Source organism: Pagrus major, chromosome 21 (genome assembly GCF_040436345.1).
Source record: "Pagrus major chromosome 21, Pma_NU_1.0".
Classification (NCBI taxonomy): domain Eukaryota; kingdom Metazoa; phylum Chordata; class Actinopteri; order Spariformes; family Sparidae; genus Pagrus; species Pagrus major.
In genome coordinates, this window is record NC_133235.1 from 8,881,833 (window position 1) to 8,896,588 (window position 14,756).

Genomic DNA, 14,756 nt, shown 5'->3' on the forward strand with positions numbered 1-14,756 from the left:
TTACTGAGTCAGTCTGCGTGTCAGGGTTTGGTGAGTGGGTGACTGTACAGGAGGCTGTGGGTGAGGCAGGTGTGAGGGGGGAGCGGGGGCGATATGCCAGGGCTTCACTGGTTTTCTGCCCAGGTGCTTTTGAAAAAAGGAAGGCAGCAGAGCTCGGAGCTGGCGCACAGCTGGACGTGACAACAGGAAGTACAAAGGAGGGTTCCAGCATGGAGCCAGACACACCAACAAAATGGCCGTCAGGGACGCCACCTCCCACAGCAGGGACACCATCGCCTCAGTGCCCACACTGGGCCCAGGCGAGGTGACTGTCACATACGGTGGAGACAAAGTGGAGGACTGCTCATGCCCAATTCTGTTTATGGGAGAAGCTGCTGAGCTAACATGAGGGGACATAACATTGACAAACTCAAGTGCATAATACGGCAGCCAGCTAATTGCAAACACCAGCGTTGAACCAATCAGCAGAGCGGTAGCCTTCTTGTTGCGCCTGTCGGCGGCCAGAGTGCCCCTGCAGCTGTGGAGGTGAGAGATGATGAGGCCACAGTTGATGGCGATACAGAGGAGAGGGGCCACGTAGTAGAGCAGGAACGCAGGAACCAGGAAGAACAGCCACTCGTCTCGGCCCACTGACCACGTGCAACCCCCATCGAAGTCGATGTAGGTGACCTTGGGTAACGCCATGGTTACTGAGACCAGCCAAATGGCCACAACCGTGCATAACCTGTGGAAGAGGAAGACAGGGCACTGGTTTGTTTGTAGTGCAGGAGGATCAAAAAATAGGTCTCACACATGGGTCCGATGGGAAAGAAAGTGACAGTTTGATTTTATGGTATTACCTGACAACTCCAACATTAATCTATGATGTCTGCATTGACCAGTGACATATAAAAATGCTCATGGTACTTTGGGGTTTTGTGCTGTGTGAGCTGCTTTATGTTTGAATGATTTATTTAATCTTCACTGCCTCTGGGCTGTATTTAAGTAATTTCAGTATAATTCACATCACGTTCTGACAATAGATTAGATTAAAGGATCGCTGAAGCAATTTTTAGGAATTGATGTCTTGTTTATTGTGTCTCACAGTCACATTTATGAAGCCATTGTGTGTAGAATTTGAAAATGTGCCAATTTGTTGCCCCTCTGCATTAGTATCAGACGACACTGACAGACAGTAATGCCTGCCACATTTTTCTTCAAACCCAAGGAATCAGGGAAAAATGTGAAAGATACTGTAATCACAGAAAAATGATACATGATGTATATTTAAAAGCCATATTAATTAGTTTTTAGGCCACAACAATCACATATTATCAACTTATAAAGTTGTCACGGTGAATGTCAGTGGCGGACTCAGGATGTTTGTTGGGCAGGGGCGAAGAAAAATAAAAAGAGCATCACATGTATGGGGGGCACCAGCGCACATTTTGTCCACTTTTGTTACCTTCAGACAGTGTCAGGCTTTGCTGTGTCCCTCTGGTTCCAGTCTTTTTGCCAAGCCAACAGGCTGCTAGATGTAGCTTCATATTTACATATGCAACAGATATGAGAGTGGTACCGATCTAATTATCAAACTTAGCGTATTTTCCCAAGATGTTGAACTATTGCTTTAAAAATGTTTTTGAGTGTCTGATCAATTTCCATTTTAGTTGCAAAACAAACCTAATTTATAACATTTCAGAGCAGCTGGAGTGAAATGTGACATAATTCTCATCCTTGAGGGCACTTTCACAGCGCTTTTTTAACTTTCACCGGTGGTGAACTGTGTTAGTGAAGTTGCCTTTTTGCAAAAAAAAAATCTGGGAGTGTTAAAAGTTAAAAGTGAGCCCCTCATCTGTGCCTGAGGCTGCGGCTCAAGGCTATAGCCTCAGTTACCAACATAACACACACACACCTGAATTTCAATCAAACTGCTGCTGGTGAGTTGGGTCATGGTCAAGGCAGGCGTCGGTTTGACAGGGAAGAATAATTCATGGACTAAAAAAGACATTATCTCTGATTCTGTTTCATCAATATTAATCATTTTTCAAAAAAGATTATACATCATGAGTCCCGGGAGGGCACAGTTGAATCAATGGAGTACTCTTTTAAAGTACAAAGTTGTCAGCCCCAAGCCTAATGTACGGAGCCCGGGAGGTGACATGGATGTCTTTTTTTACTAATGTTCCTACTGGAGACATAAAACATTTCAAACATGCCACAAAACTAAGGATAATCCTTTAAAAAAAGGGCTGTTAATTTCCTATAATAGCCTGGCACATGCAAAGTAATACTCACACTTGTATCATGCTAGCAGGCGGTCTCGTCCGCGGTGCAACAATACGATACCTCAGCACCGACAGCGCCGCCAGGCTGAAGATCTCCGCTCCCACCGTCACTGAAGTCATGAAGCCCAGGAGGACGCAGGTCCCGCCGCCGAGCTGCCAGTCCTGGAAGCTGGCACTCAGAAGGACGCAGGGCAGCGTGAGCAGGGCGCCCAGGTCTGCCAGGCTGAGGTTGAGGAGCAGGAGGGAGCTCGGCTTGGAGCGACTGCGAGGGTTCCTCACCAGCACCAGCCACAGCAGGAGGTGACCTCCGACCCCGACCACGAGAGAGATCAGGCTGACCAAGGGGAGAACCACGGTGAAGGCGATGATGGTGTTGGTGGACACCATGTTGAAAAGGAGGTTGACTATGGCAGGCATGGTGCAGGCGAGGCTGTGGGTAAAACACAATATCACTGGGATGAGGGCAGATTTAAAGAGCGAGAAAATGGTGCTTCAAAAAAACAAATTGAAGCAATTCTACAAAATAGGATTGTGGCTGAGGAGGGAAATGCCAGATGAAGGGAATGAAGCACTGAAGGTGACACGGGGGTCGAGAGGAGAGAAAAAAACAATGTGAGAAACTACAAATGAGATGAGACAGCAGCAGCACAGAGATGATGAGAAACAGAATGAGCAGTAGAGAATATTTAGAGGTGAGAACAAGTGTGACAGCGAGGCAGACGAAATCAGAAATATAGAGTGACTGCAGAGTGATTATAGTTTTGAAAACTCATTTAAATAATGAACCGTCTCCATGTATTATTCATGTTTATAATAGTCGCGCTCCGCGGGCCCCAAATCACCTGTAATTCAGAGCTCACCAGGCTCCTCCTGCCACCGACGGGCCTGATGAGTCCCCCTCTTCGCTCTCAGGAGGATTTAGCAACAAACACTTGATGACATCAGCGAGTCGACTGCATCGTGTCAGAAACTCACCTTGCACACGGCACGGACAGAAGACAGGAGCTTGACAAACAACACACAGACTAGTTGTGTAGAGGAAAGTGTGCAGTCCACGGTAAAAGAGCAGACAGTTGACCAGAGTGCAGCCCTGCAAGTAAACCAACCATAAAGTAAATAGCTATTTATTAGATGACTTGGCTTCCTATGCTCTGACATTAAGGAAGGATTTCTGAATGATTGATTTTACATCAGTGCCTGAGCAGAGTGTCCAACATCTGCCTTAATCCTTCAACCTCAAATGCACAAACAGGAGAATACCACTAAGTTTCAGCAGTGTCACAGTGGCTCCGCTGATCGATTCAGCTCGTCGCTATGAGCATCCCAGAGGAACATCCTCCACCAAACAAACCACAACACTTTGAAGACGGATTAAACCAAAGGCTCTTTAAAACACCCAGGGAGACGTCTCCTGAGACACGTCGGCATTAAAACGTCTTGAATCCCATACATTATCCAACTTTGACACATTTTGTTAAACCTCATAAATACTAGATGAGCTTAGACAGCCACACAGTGTTTGCCAGTTGAACACTTAAAATGTGAAGCAGTAGCAGCAGGATGTAACCTGGTGTAAAGAGAGTGACCGGTAACCAATATCAATGAGATAAAATTGCACTGGATTACATGCATGCTTCATTTTCCTGTAAATCCGCTCAGGTTCAGGTAGATAATCCAAATCCAGAGGGGCTTTACCTGCAGATTTCACCGTTACTATTAAAATCTCCTACATGGAGACGTAATTACATAATGTAAACTAATTGAATAGCTATTACAGGAAAAGGCTGATAATAGATTAAGAGATAAACAATAATAAATGCTTTCCAAATGACATTAAGGAATGAATGTTTTGAAAGAGGTGCTCAAAGTTACAAATCATCACTTAGTGTTGAAGGTCTACAACAGTCAGCCATGGAAGCAGTGCTCACATCTGTTACTCAAGTAAAAACAGCAATACCATACTATTCATTTTGATAACTACTTGTAACTCATTATGCAGAATGGCCCCTGTCAGCGTTTTATTAGTATGTTCTAACATTGATATTGTTACATCACACACAGCACCAACAAGGACATCATGACAGAGGTAAAGAGAGAGAAAAACAGAGCTAAGTCACTGGTTTGTAGTCATTGGTGACAGCTTAGCTAGCTAAAAGGCTGCAGACAGACACTGAGCTGTTGCTGCTGTTGCGTTTGCTCGATGTACGACTGCGTTAGCAAAGTTGTCAACCCGCTAGTTTTTGATGGAAACCATCTGGCATCTGAACTTTGCTCCACAGATCAGCTCTTTAACTGTTAATTGTGTTCAATGTGACATCATCAATATGATTTGAAAATGCCAGTGTGTGGCGGTGGGATGCATCATTACTCCCACTTCTGTCAAAACCTGATCAACTGTGTCCCGGAGACTGTGTGAGGGACAGATGGACAAGCAAATGAACAAACGTTTGTTCATTCATTTTCATCCATCTGTCCCTTTCATGCTGCATCTCACTCAAGCCTAACATGCCTGTCCAAATTTCATCTTTGGGGGTGGGTGATAATGTGGGCTTTACAGGTCAGAGAGGCAGCTCAGTTGGTGTTTTGAACAAAGATTCATCTCTTACTACTGACTGTCTATGTTGAATAAAGGCCTTATACGAACACGATTAAATCATTTCTTCGAGGGGAAATAACAAATTAACAACCTGCCTCCAGCCTTTACTATAGTTGACATCACACATCATAACACAGAAGCTGACGACAGAGCTACGTAGTATTTACATTTCTCTTGTCACTGTGGTTTAGTGCAGCACCAGTTACAGAAACTGAACGAGGAGTGGAGAGCAGAAGAAGTGGAAAAGAGCTAAAAGGGAGAGCTGTAACTTGACGGATGAGGAGAGACAGCCAAGAACACTGTGATGGGAAGTGCACCGACACGAATTGAGCAACACAAGGCTAAACTAATTGTGTTTCATTTTAGACACACTGACCTTCATGTGAACTGATTTACTGGTTTAGAAGTTGTGATGTGCTCAGGGCTATTTTTAGTCCCAACACTTTCACTCCTCTGACACAGTATGGATTAACATTCGTCTGCAGCATGAAAATCAATCAATCCAGGTTGTTTACAGAGGAAAGAGAAGGAAACTAAAAAAATATTTAGAAATACACATGGGTGAATCATTTTCTCTGGCCTTCAGAGTCACCGCATCTAAACTCAAATGAACACATATATATACAGATTTTGGAGTATAGTGCAACACAGCACTCTGGATTACCATCAGTCATCAAAACACCAAATAAGGGGATATGTTTTTGGAAGAGTGGCTCTGATTCCTCCATTAGAGTTCTCGAGATTTGTTGAATCTATGACCAGGAAGCTCATCCAGCTCAGCCAGCTCAGCCAGCCAAGTCTCAACTATCTGCATAACACAAATCTAGCCAAAATCCCATTTTGCATGCAGGTGATAACACCAGTCGTTCCCACTGACTCCTGTGGAGGGCAGATGTGTCCAAATGACTATGTCAGCTGACATAGTCTAAAGATTGTGATGATCTTTGTAATGATCAAATACAAGAGAATAGTTGCACATCAGACCTAGCTCAGGCTTTACTGGCAACTTTTCAACCCAGCACTAAGTCCTCCTCTGCACATACTGTCGACCCACAACAGGGAAATGACATAACAGGCTGTCCAGTCACATCATAATCACTTAATCACATTCATATGTGCCAGGACATCCTGATCAAGATTTAAATGTTTGGGTGCCCAGTAGCTCAGTTGGTAGAGCAGGCGTCCCATGTACAGAAGCCCTGTCCTCTCTGCAGCGGCCCAGAGTTCCAGTCTGATGTTTTGCTGCATGTCACCCCCCTCTCTCTCTCTCATCCCATTTCCTGTTACTGTTGTAACAGTAAAGCCCTGAAAAGGCAAAAAAATGCATTGAAAAAAGATTTAAATGACACACTTCCACAAGGTTAACTCACAGATTTGTAACACATCATTCACTCAGTAGGTCTCAAGAGCATCCACCGAAAATATAAATAAAAATACAAATTTCATCAAATCATCAAACCTAAAGTGGGTTAAATCAGAAGCCAAGAATGTTGTGCAGCAACTCTGGCCCAGGTGTGGACTAAAAGTAGAACTTTAAAGCAAATGCAGAGGTCTGAAATGTGCACAGAGCCACAGGGAAATATAAAGAGGTTAAATGTATGTGGCTCACTTACTGCTCAGGGGAAAAGCCCTCCGCTCACCATCAGCTGATGTGCTGAATGAAGAGGAGAACGAGAGGACACACACCTGAGGTCCTCCCTGTATCCCCTCCTCCTCTTCACTCCCCATGCTGCCCTGTATGCACACACTCACACACATACACACACACACACACACACATACAGTATAGTGTATTTATGCAGTATGTGATGTGACAAGGAGGGAGGCTGTGCTTTTTTCTCTTTTTTTGGTTTTTGGAGCCAAAGTGACCATATTTGGTCAAGAGGGTTCATAATGTGCTAAATGAACATCGTGCAGTATTGAACAAGATTTGAAGCTGGCGATTGAGACAATAAAATAACTAGGAAACTGTTTACTGAGGTCATAAATAAAGTGAGAAATAGGGTCATTTTCTCATAAGATTACATACAACTGGACTTCTTTTTGCAACCAGTGGATTTGCCCCCTGCTAGAGAAAGAATGAAGCTTTTTCTTTTATAATTGCTGTTTTTTTGGGTGGCCATTTACACCTTTTTTGACTGGAGGGCTAAAAAACTGACAGGGAAGAGGGGAGAGAGAGGGGAAGACATGCAGCGAAGGACCACAGGTCGGATTCAAACCCTGGGACACAGCCTCTGTACACACTCTACCAGCTGAGCTACTGGAGCGCTCCAGAAAGAATGAAGCTTAAAGCACCGCTATTCCCAGAAGACCCGCCTGCAGAAATATGCAGAAAACAATTCAATCCTTTGTTTCAGCTGATGTTCAGGTCAAAATGGGAGAAAACCTTATCAGTTTAGTCTTTAGTTCTGTATGACAAACACCACAAACTACCTCAACAACCACGTCAAGGACAATACATGGCTTGAGATTGCCCAATGAAGATGGTAAAGAAGCTGACATTCACTTGATTACATTATGGGAAGGGGCTTTGGGGTCCAGGGGGAACCAAATCTGATCATTGTGTACTTATGAATGTTTCCACAAACGCGGAGGACGGGGACGGAGACGAAAATGGAACACGGTGTGCATAGTTGTCATGAGGAAAAATTGCATGCAGATTTTCCATAGAGCCGCAATGCATTTTTGGCATCGCACTGGTGGGAAACCTTTTTTCTACCGTCTGTGTCAAATTCTGTAACACCTTTATAGACTATATGGCCAAAGATATGTGGACACATGCTTCATGTACTTTTAGCATGGTTTGGACTTATTTCCATTTAAGGGAAGTCTTGAGGTTATAACCAGCAGTTGGGAGGGAGGGAGGGCCGTCTCTTGTTCCAACATGACAAAAAGAATAAGATGCATAAAGACATGGTTTTCAGGGATTGGTGTGGATGAACTTGACTGGCCCCTTTCAACCATAATGAACACCTTTGGGATGACCTGGAATGTTGACTGAGAGGCACGTCTTAAATGATATCAGTGCCCGACTTCACCAGTGCTCTGGTGGCTGCACCAGAGGCTGGATTCAACATGGCTAAGGGCCAAAATATACTATGCTATGCTTTTAATAGAGCCTGACAGATACTCAATTTTTCGGGCCAATGTTGATACAAATGTTTAGGAATAAAAAATTCAGATATCGATATATTGGCTGATATAGACGCATGCTTTGCATTGATCCCTCAAATGTGGTTTTCAAACACAAAGATATGTAATAGAGGCAGTTTATCTTACAATTTCATTAATGCACTGAAACAGCAACGTTCACTGGAAATGTAATTAATATTACATGATAATAATAATATAATTTACATTTAATACAAAATACCCAAAGTATCTTTTTCTTCATAACAATCTTTAAAAAAAAAAGTTTATACAGTGCAAATCGAACAGCATATACAGTGATATCAATATATCTGTAATAGGCTGATAATATTGGCCAATCAACATGGATCAGGCTCGAGCTTACACTACCTCGTGGAGTTCGCTTAGAGTGTGTGATTTACACACAGGTAGCTGTATTCTGTAGCTTGTTGTAGCGTCGTAGCCAAGATGACGTGGACTTTGCTAATGTCAAGAAAAACTGGAGGTATGTGGATGTCCGCACTCACAGACTCGGAAAGTTTTATTTCACCTTAATTGTTTATAGCGCTGGTAGCAGCTCTGTGAGGCTGTTCATAGGCACAGTAGCTGTTTGAGCTAAACGCTAACATTGGCATTATAACATGTTATTTATTTAGCTGATATTTAGCATGTCAGACTTACTGCCTCATGATCTTAGTTTAGCATGTTAGCATGCTAATAATTGCTAATTAGCAGCTGACACGAAGTAAAGGACCTGATGATGGTCTAAAGAAAGCCTGTAAATAAAGAAGTGCCAATTCATCTGTTTGATGCGAAGATGTTTGACTGGATAAGTGACAAATCTGTCCCGCTGTTGGCGCCGGCAAAAAACAAAACATTAAATCACCAAGATCACTGAGATTCATCCTCTGAGGAACATGAATGTGCGTACAATCCAATAGTTCTTGAGATATGTTTGAATCGACCAAACTGAAATCAGACTTCATCATCCTTAGAGTGACACCACCAGCATGGCCAAAACTCTTCTGTAGGGTTTCCACATAGTTTTGTCCATGTAGTGTGTCTTGAGTACACAACTTTGCTGTCTCAAGTGTGAAGCTTCACCTCTCCTCCGTGGCTTTGTTACCTCAGTCGGCCTCTGTGCCTCCAGGTATTTGTTGTCCACAAAATATCTCACTCCCACTAATCCTGACACTGCCTCAGCTCCTCCAACACAGACCTCGCTATCACTTTCTTTTTCACTCACACAAACTGACACACACACACACACACACACACACACACCTCAACAAAGGAGCACACAAACACAACACCTACACAAGTGCAGAAACACCTAGACATCCACACACAGCTTTAATCTCCACTAATTGCTGGCAGTGGTTATTATCAGACTCATTTGTTTGCAGGGAAAACAAACAGGTATAAATGAGAGAGAGAGAGCAGTGGGATGAACAGGGCGAGAGAGCTTTAAGAACAAGGCAGATGCAGAGATGAGAAGGACGGAAGAGGGGAGGGAGGGAGGGCGATGACTGCTTCCACCGAGGCCTGCGTGGAAAGTGTCAAACACGCCTCCTCAGATCGTAAAGACAGATGCAAAGTGAATAGCAGTCTTTTATAAACCTGAGAGGAAAAACACAGCGACAGCTGCGTCGGTGGGAGATGTCTGACTTCAGCATGGAGTCAAAGGAATCCAAGTGTGTGGCGCTCTGTTCAGTCTTTTAATGGAGGGATGAAGGTGCTAACTTGAGCTGCGGCAGGAAAATGAAAGCAGTAAAGTTTATGGGTTTACTGGTTCACTTGAAGCTCTGGTTGTTGCCTCTTGTAGGATGTACGGCACAGTGGGGTTCAAACCTACACTCAGTTTGACTGTGTGTTTATTGTCTTTGTTTTTGCTATGTAATCTGATATTTCCTTCTGTTTATAGTCTGTCTGCCTGGCTGCGTTGTCATTCAGGTACAGGGGAAAAAATCACTCTGGCTTGTTTTTTTTTTTTTTAAACCAATCACAATTATCAGATTGGTTTAAAATGGTCACAGGTGCAGAGAGCAGCAATGGTGCGCCTGAAAAATAACACCAAGGGGAACTTATTTTGCACACGGTGAGGCGAGACCTGCCATTGAAACATCGACATCACCTCAAAACAAAATATAAGAGTTATTAGCTTGTTTAGATTGTACCCTCAGCCACCATGTTAGGGTTAGAGTAACTTGCCATTTTCAGGCAGTAGGTTGCTAACTCTGAGGTTAACACGCAGACAGCAGAAGGGAGGAGAAGGCCATCTGAAACAGTCGGCCATTAGAGCATATTCCCATGGCAGCCATTTTCCATGTAAAAGTAGCGAACCTGAGAAATGATTATCATTACACTGCTTCCTGAGTGATCAGCAACTGAAAAGACACTTGATGGTGAAAATGCAGTGGGACATCAGGTCATATCTCAACGTAAAACAACATTTGATAAGCCGTTAGTTTCCGTTAGACAACAGCTAACGTTAGCATCCAACTGCTTCGTAGCTAACATTGCTGTTTGATAGTGTTACACGATATGTTGGGGAAGGCTTAAATTAATTCTAAAATATAAACACACATCTTGTGTTTCGGCTTCTTCTTTACACATAAGCAGCATTTTAGGTGGCTGAAACCAAGATTTTTAAAAACACCTTCTAAAATACAGATTTCTTTGTTTTTTTATACCGAATCTTAAAGTCTGAAGTCGTGCAATAAATGACTCAAGCCCTCACCTCTAGGTTTGCTTTTGTGCGACAAACAGCTCCACTGCTGCATTCATCTGTCTTATTGTCCACTTCACCAAACCTTAATCAAGCTGGAGACTATTTTTCTGGACCTCAAGCTTTTTTCTTTCCACAGCACAAAGAGCTACGATTAGATTAAAAAAGAAGAACTGCACGATCAACCCAAACAAAAACAGCTAAACTCAGTTTTGTTGTTTTCATCAAAAGACTCAATATTACCACTGCCCCTAAATACCACACGGACCGTAATAATAAAGTCTTAGTCATGAAGAATGTGAAGGTGAACTGTTGATCTGTATCATTCATTCACTCTGTAGTTTTACTGTATTTCATGCTTTGTAACAGATGTCAGATAATGGTCATGATGTTGTTGGGATATGTATAGTAGGATCATCTTGTCTTCCTGATAATCTGTGACAAACTTGTCTCATGTGTTTATCATCAACTTCATGTTGATGGTAAAGGTGCAATATGTCAGAACTGACCGCCTGTCCAACTCATACTCACAACAAAAAGGGGGCAAGCATATGGAGAACTGATAACTGCTGCTAGCTGCAGCTGTTGTAGGCTAGTTAGCTCAGTTAGCTGTACAGCTAGTGGTCCGCACTAAGAGTTCAGAGAACAGGAGATGTGTCAGTGTTAATGCTGCTAGCACAGTAGCTTTGGACTAGGATGGGACAGGACTAGCTGGTTACTATGCAACACTATACACAGACGTCATAACATCAAAACTGTTATTCACAGTCTGTTGATGAATTTTGATAATTTTTCAATGTTTTCAACTAAAAGTCTTACATGTTGCTGCTTTAAAGAGACACTATGTAGTTTTGGAGAAGAAATTAAAAAATAATTTTGATATTTGATTCTACAGAAAAACTTTTGGAAGATCAAAATGTCTGAAAATTGACTTCCTTTTCTAACATTTAAACTTCGACCACATCATTCCATTACTCATTGACACTATGAATACACATAAATGAAAGCTTAATGACTTTTAATCCTTTTAAAAACTGGTGTTACCCATGGGGAAGGTAACACCAGTGACAGTAAACTCACTACATCATGTCATTCAACCCATCTGTATTCTACTCTTTTACAGTTCCCTACTAATAAAGTAGGTCACACCAGTGACGTCAACTCAAAGCTTCATATGAAGTCTTGAGATAAATGTGAACATTTCTTTGAACTGAAAAGAGACAGTGGACTTAACTGTGTCCTTTCTTCACACATCTTCAGGAAATAGGTCAAAGGAATTAAAGTGATGTCATCAATGTGATTTTATGTCAAAATAATAGACTTTTGTCACATGGCAACACCAGTGACCGGCTCCAGGGGACGATTACTTTCATTATATATTTTATAACATTTATTTGGAATTTTATTTAATTTCTATCATACATTTGATAGTTATGTTCAGATTATTGCATTAAGTAGTAGAAGTCGGGCCGATCAGGTCTGGTTTCTTTGTTCCAGGAAGTCTATACACAGTGACATTCGTCTCTTTCCTTTGAGACTCTGACTTGTGTTTATTCAGTTTGCACAGAGTGCTAGAAGGTTTTGCTGTCAGCCTGTATTTGCATCCTTATACATCAGCCTCACTTTGAATGCTTGGCACATAGAATGCATTACAGTGATCAGAGCACCTAAAGGGTACAAGTCCGCTCCTATAATGTGTGATCAGGGTCTTTCAGAGCGAATAATGCCAAACGTGTCCAAATTATCGGTCATAAGCCTTTAGAGCTCTGACTGGAGGGAGTTTAATAAACGCTGCTCGTCTGCAGGTAAACTAGGATGCACTGTAAGTGTTTGGAATTATACTGACACTGAACTGAAATCCCTTCTTTTTCCTGCTGTTACTGCCCACAGAAGCTCACCGTGCACACAGCGTAAGCCTTCACGTGTCAGGATGTGTCACCTGGTTCTGTGTTGCACAGTAGGCTGCACGGTGGAGTTCACTGGCTCATAATAAACTCATTACCAGCCCTCCACTGTTGACACAGCGAGTCAAATGGCTCGCTGCTGACCCATCTGCTGGTGCTGAACACATGCGACTCACACCAACACACACACACTTCTTCAGGGTAACACAAACTTTCCCTCCAAAGCACAGCTCACATCATCTGACACGCATCAAGACGAATGAGCTGGGTAATAATGTGTGCACAGAGTTTTGGAACGTTGTGTTTATGCATGTGTGAAGCGTGTAGGTTTACATATACTGTGATGAAACATTCAGCAGAGCATATGGTGTGTGGGACTGTGTGCAGATGGAAAAGACTGAGCGAGAATTAAGCAAGCTTATCCGGTGACCCAGTGAATGTGAATGCAACACCCCTGGCTGTGATGTGGTCCTGGCTGTGTGGGGGATCAGGTGACCTGGGGGGAAGGAATTAAAGGCTTCTCATTTTCACGAGACAAACAGGCTCATCATTGTTTGGGAAAAGCCTGAGCTCACCTGCGAGCTGGAGATATCGCGTGTGTACAGGTATAATCTGCTGTCTGTATGACAGAGGTGGGGGTAATTACTGTGCATGTTTAGTCTGACAGTTAAGTTCTGATGCTGCTCATTAGGAAGCCTCCTCCAGACGATCCAATGATCTCATCTGCAAAACACCACAACAGCTGCAGCATCATGCATATTCCGCCTTCATCAGTGCAGCGACAGCGACTGCTGCTGAGATCCATGTTCATGGTGATGTCAGTGCATCATGACATGTCATGGGATCAGTGAGCAGGCGCCTTCAGGACGGAGGTGAGCTCAGTCTCTGCTGCCATCTGCTGCTCGGAAACTGTAACAGTCCGTCAAAAGGTGGATCTGAGGTCATCACAGCACCAAGAAATAATGTGTCACCATTAGACTGTTAGTCTGCGCCTAATGAGTTTTGCTTTTAGACACATTTTTCAATCTAGTCTATTTGGATTTTTTGGAGAATATTTCTCACATGACCGAAAGAAAGAACATTAAATATATTGTTGTCTGATGTTTCGAACCACATAAAAATATCCCAAAGCTCTCAAATGCCTGTTCAATGATAAAGAAACTGAAATGTTTCCCTCCTCGACCTCCCTCCAGTTTCACAAATGGAATGAAAAGGGAAAAAGTTCATCTGTATAAAAGGAACTGGGTATGAAGGGGTTCAGTGAAGACAGTAAACAGAAGAAACCTGAGATCACCGAGCTATAGACCCTTTCCATGGCAGATATTTTGATTGTCAGAGGGAAAAGTACAGGTGGAATTTCTAACGTTAATCATGGCTGCATTCAATTTAAGGTGAGCTCCTTCCAGGGCTCTGGTATTTACTGAGACACTTAAAGAACGGAGCAGTTGTTAATGTTGTTAGTCACACACGTGTGATTTTCCTACTTTGACAGGTCAAAATGTCTGCTGTGAAAAGGGTCTATTGTAAGGCAAGCAAAACTCGTGTCACTTCGGTCCAAAGCTTAAAAACTACAGCCCTGATCCAGGTAAGCTAGATGGATGGTGGCTTTTTTAAGTGACACTCAACCGGGTTGCAGAATGATTAAAATGTCCCTCAAAAAGAAAGAACGGAGACGATCTGTCAAGTTGAGTTCTGCAGCATGTGAAGGAAAGAATCAAAATGCCTCCAAACACTCTGATTGGCTGTGAGGGAAAAGCTCCCAGCTGCTTGCAATCATTAATTAGGAGTCAGTCTTCACATCCTGCTCAACAGCTGATCTGAATCTACTCTCACCACCAGACATGATGGATACTGCACTTCCTTCCCCTTACTGAGGCATGTAATAGAACCATTGTGAATGTTATTGGTCACACCTGTGCCGCTCCTGCTGTGAAGGAGCCCTCCCTGCATGGTAAACGCCTGCATCTTTCAAACTCTGCACCTCCACGTCATAAAGACAAATGAATGAATGAAGTGTAATAAGTGTATTTTTTTTTAAAAACTAATTTTGGATTTTTTTTTACCTTATTGCGATTTTTATCTAACTTCCTGTTTGTTTGTTACTGTGAAGGGAAGGGTAGGATCTTTAGTGT

General features: G+C 42.8%; 1 protein-coding gene across 1 annotated transcript; it reads right to left on the bottom strand.

The window, feature by feature from the left end:
* Positions 1 to 2,684, bottom strand: LOC141016997 (somatostatin receptor type 5). The gene is made up of 2 exons (XM_073491618.1): positions 2,278 to 2,684; positions 1 to 724 (listed from the first exon to the last, which is right to left on the bottom strand). Exons 1-2 carry the CDS (start codon positions 2,682 to 2,684, stop codon positions 1 to 3), a joined length of 1,131 nt encoding a protein of 376 aa, XP_073347719.1.
* Between the last annotated feature and the right edge of the window lie 12,072 nt (positions 2,685 to 14,756).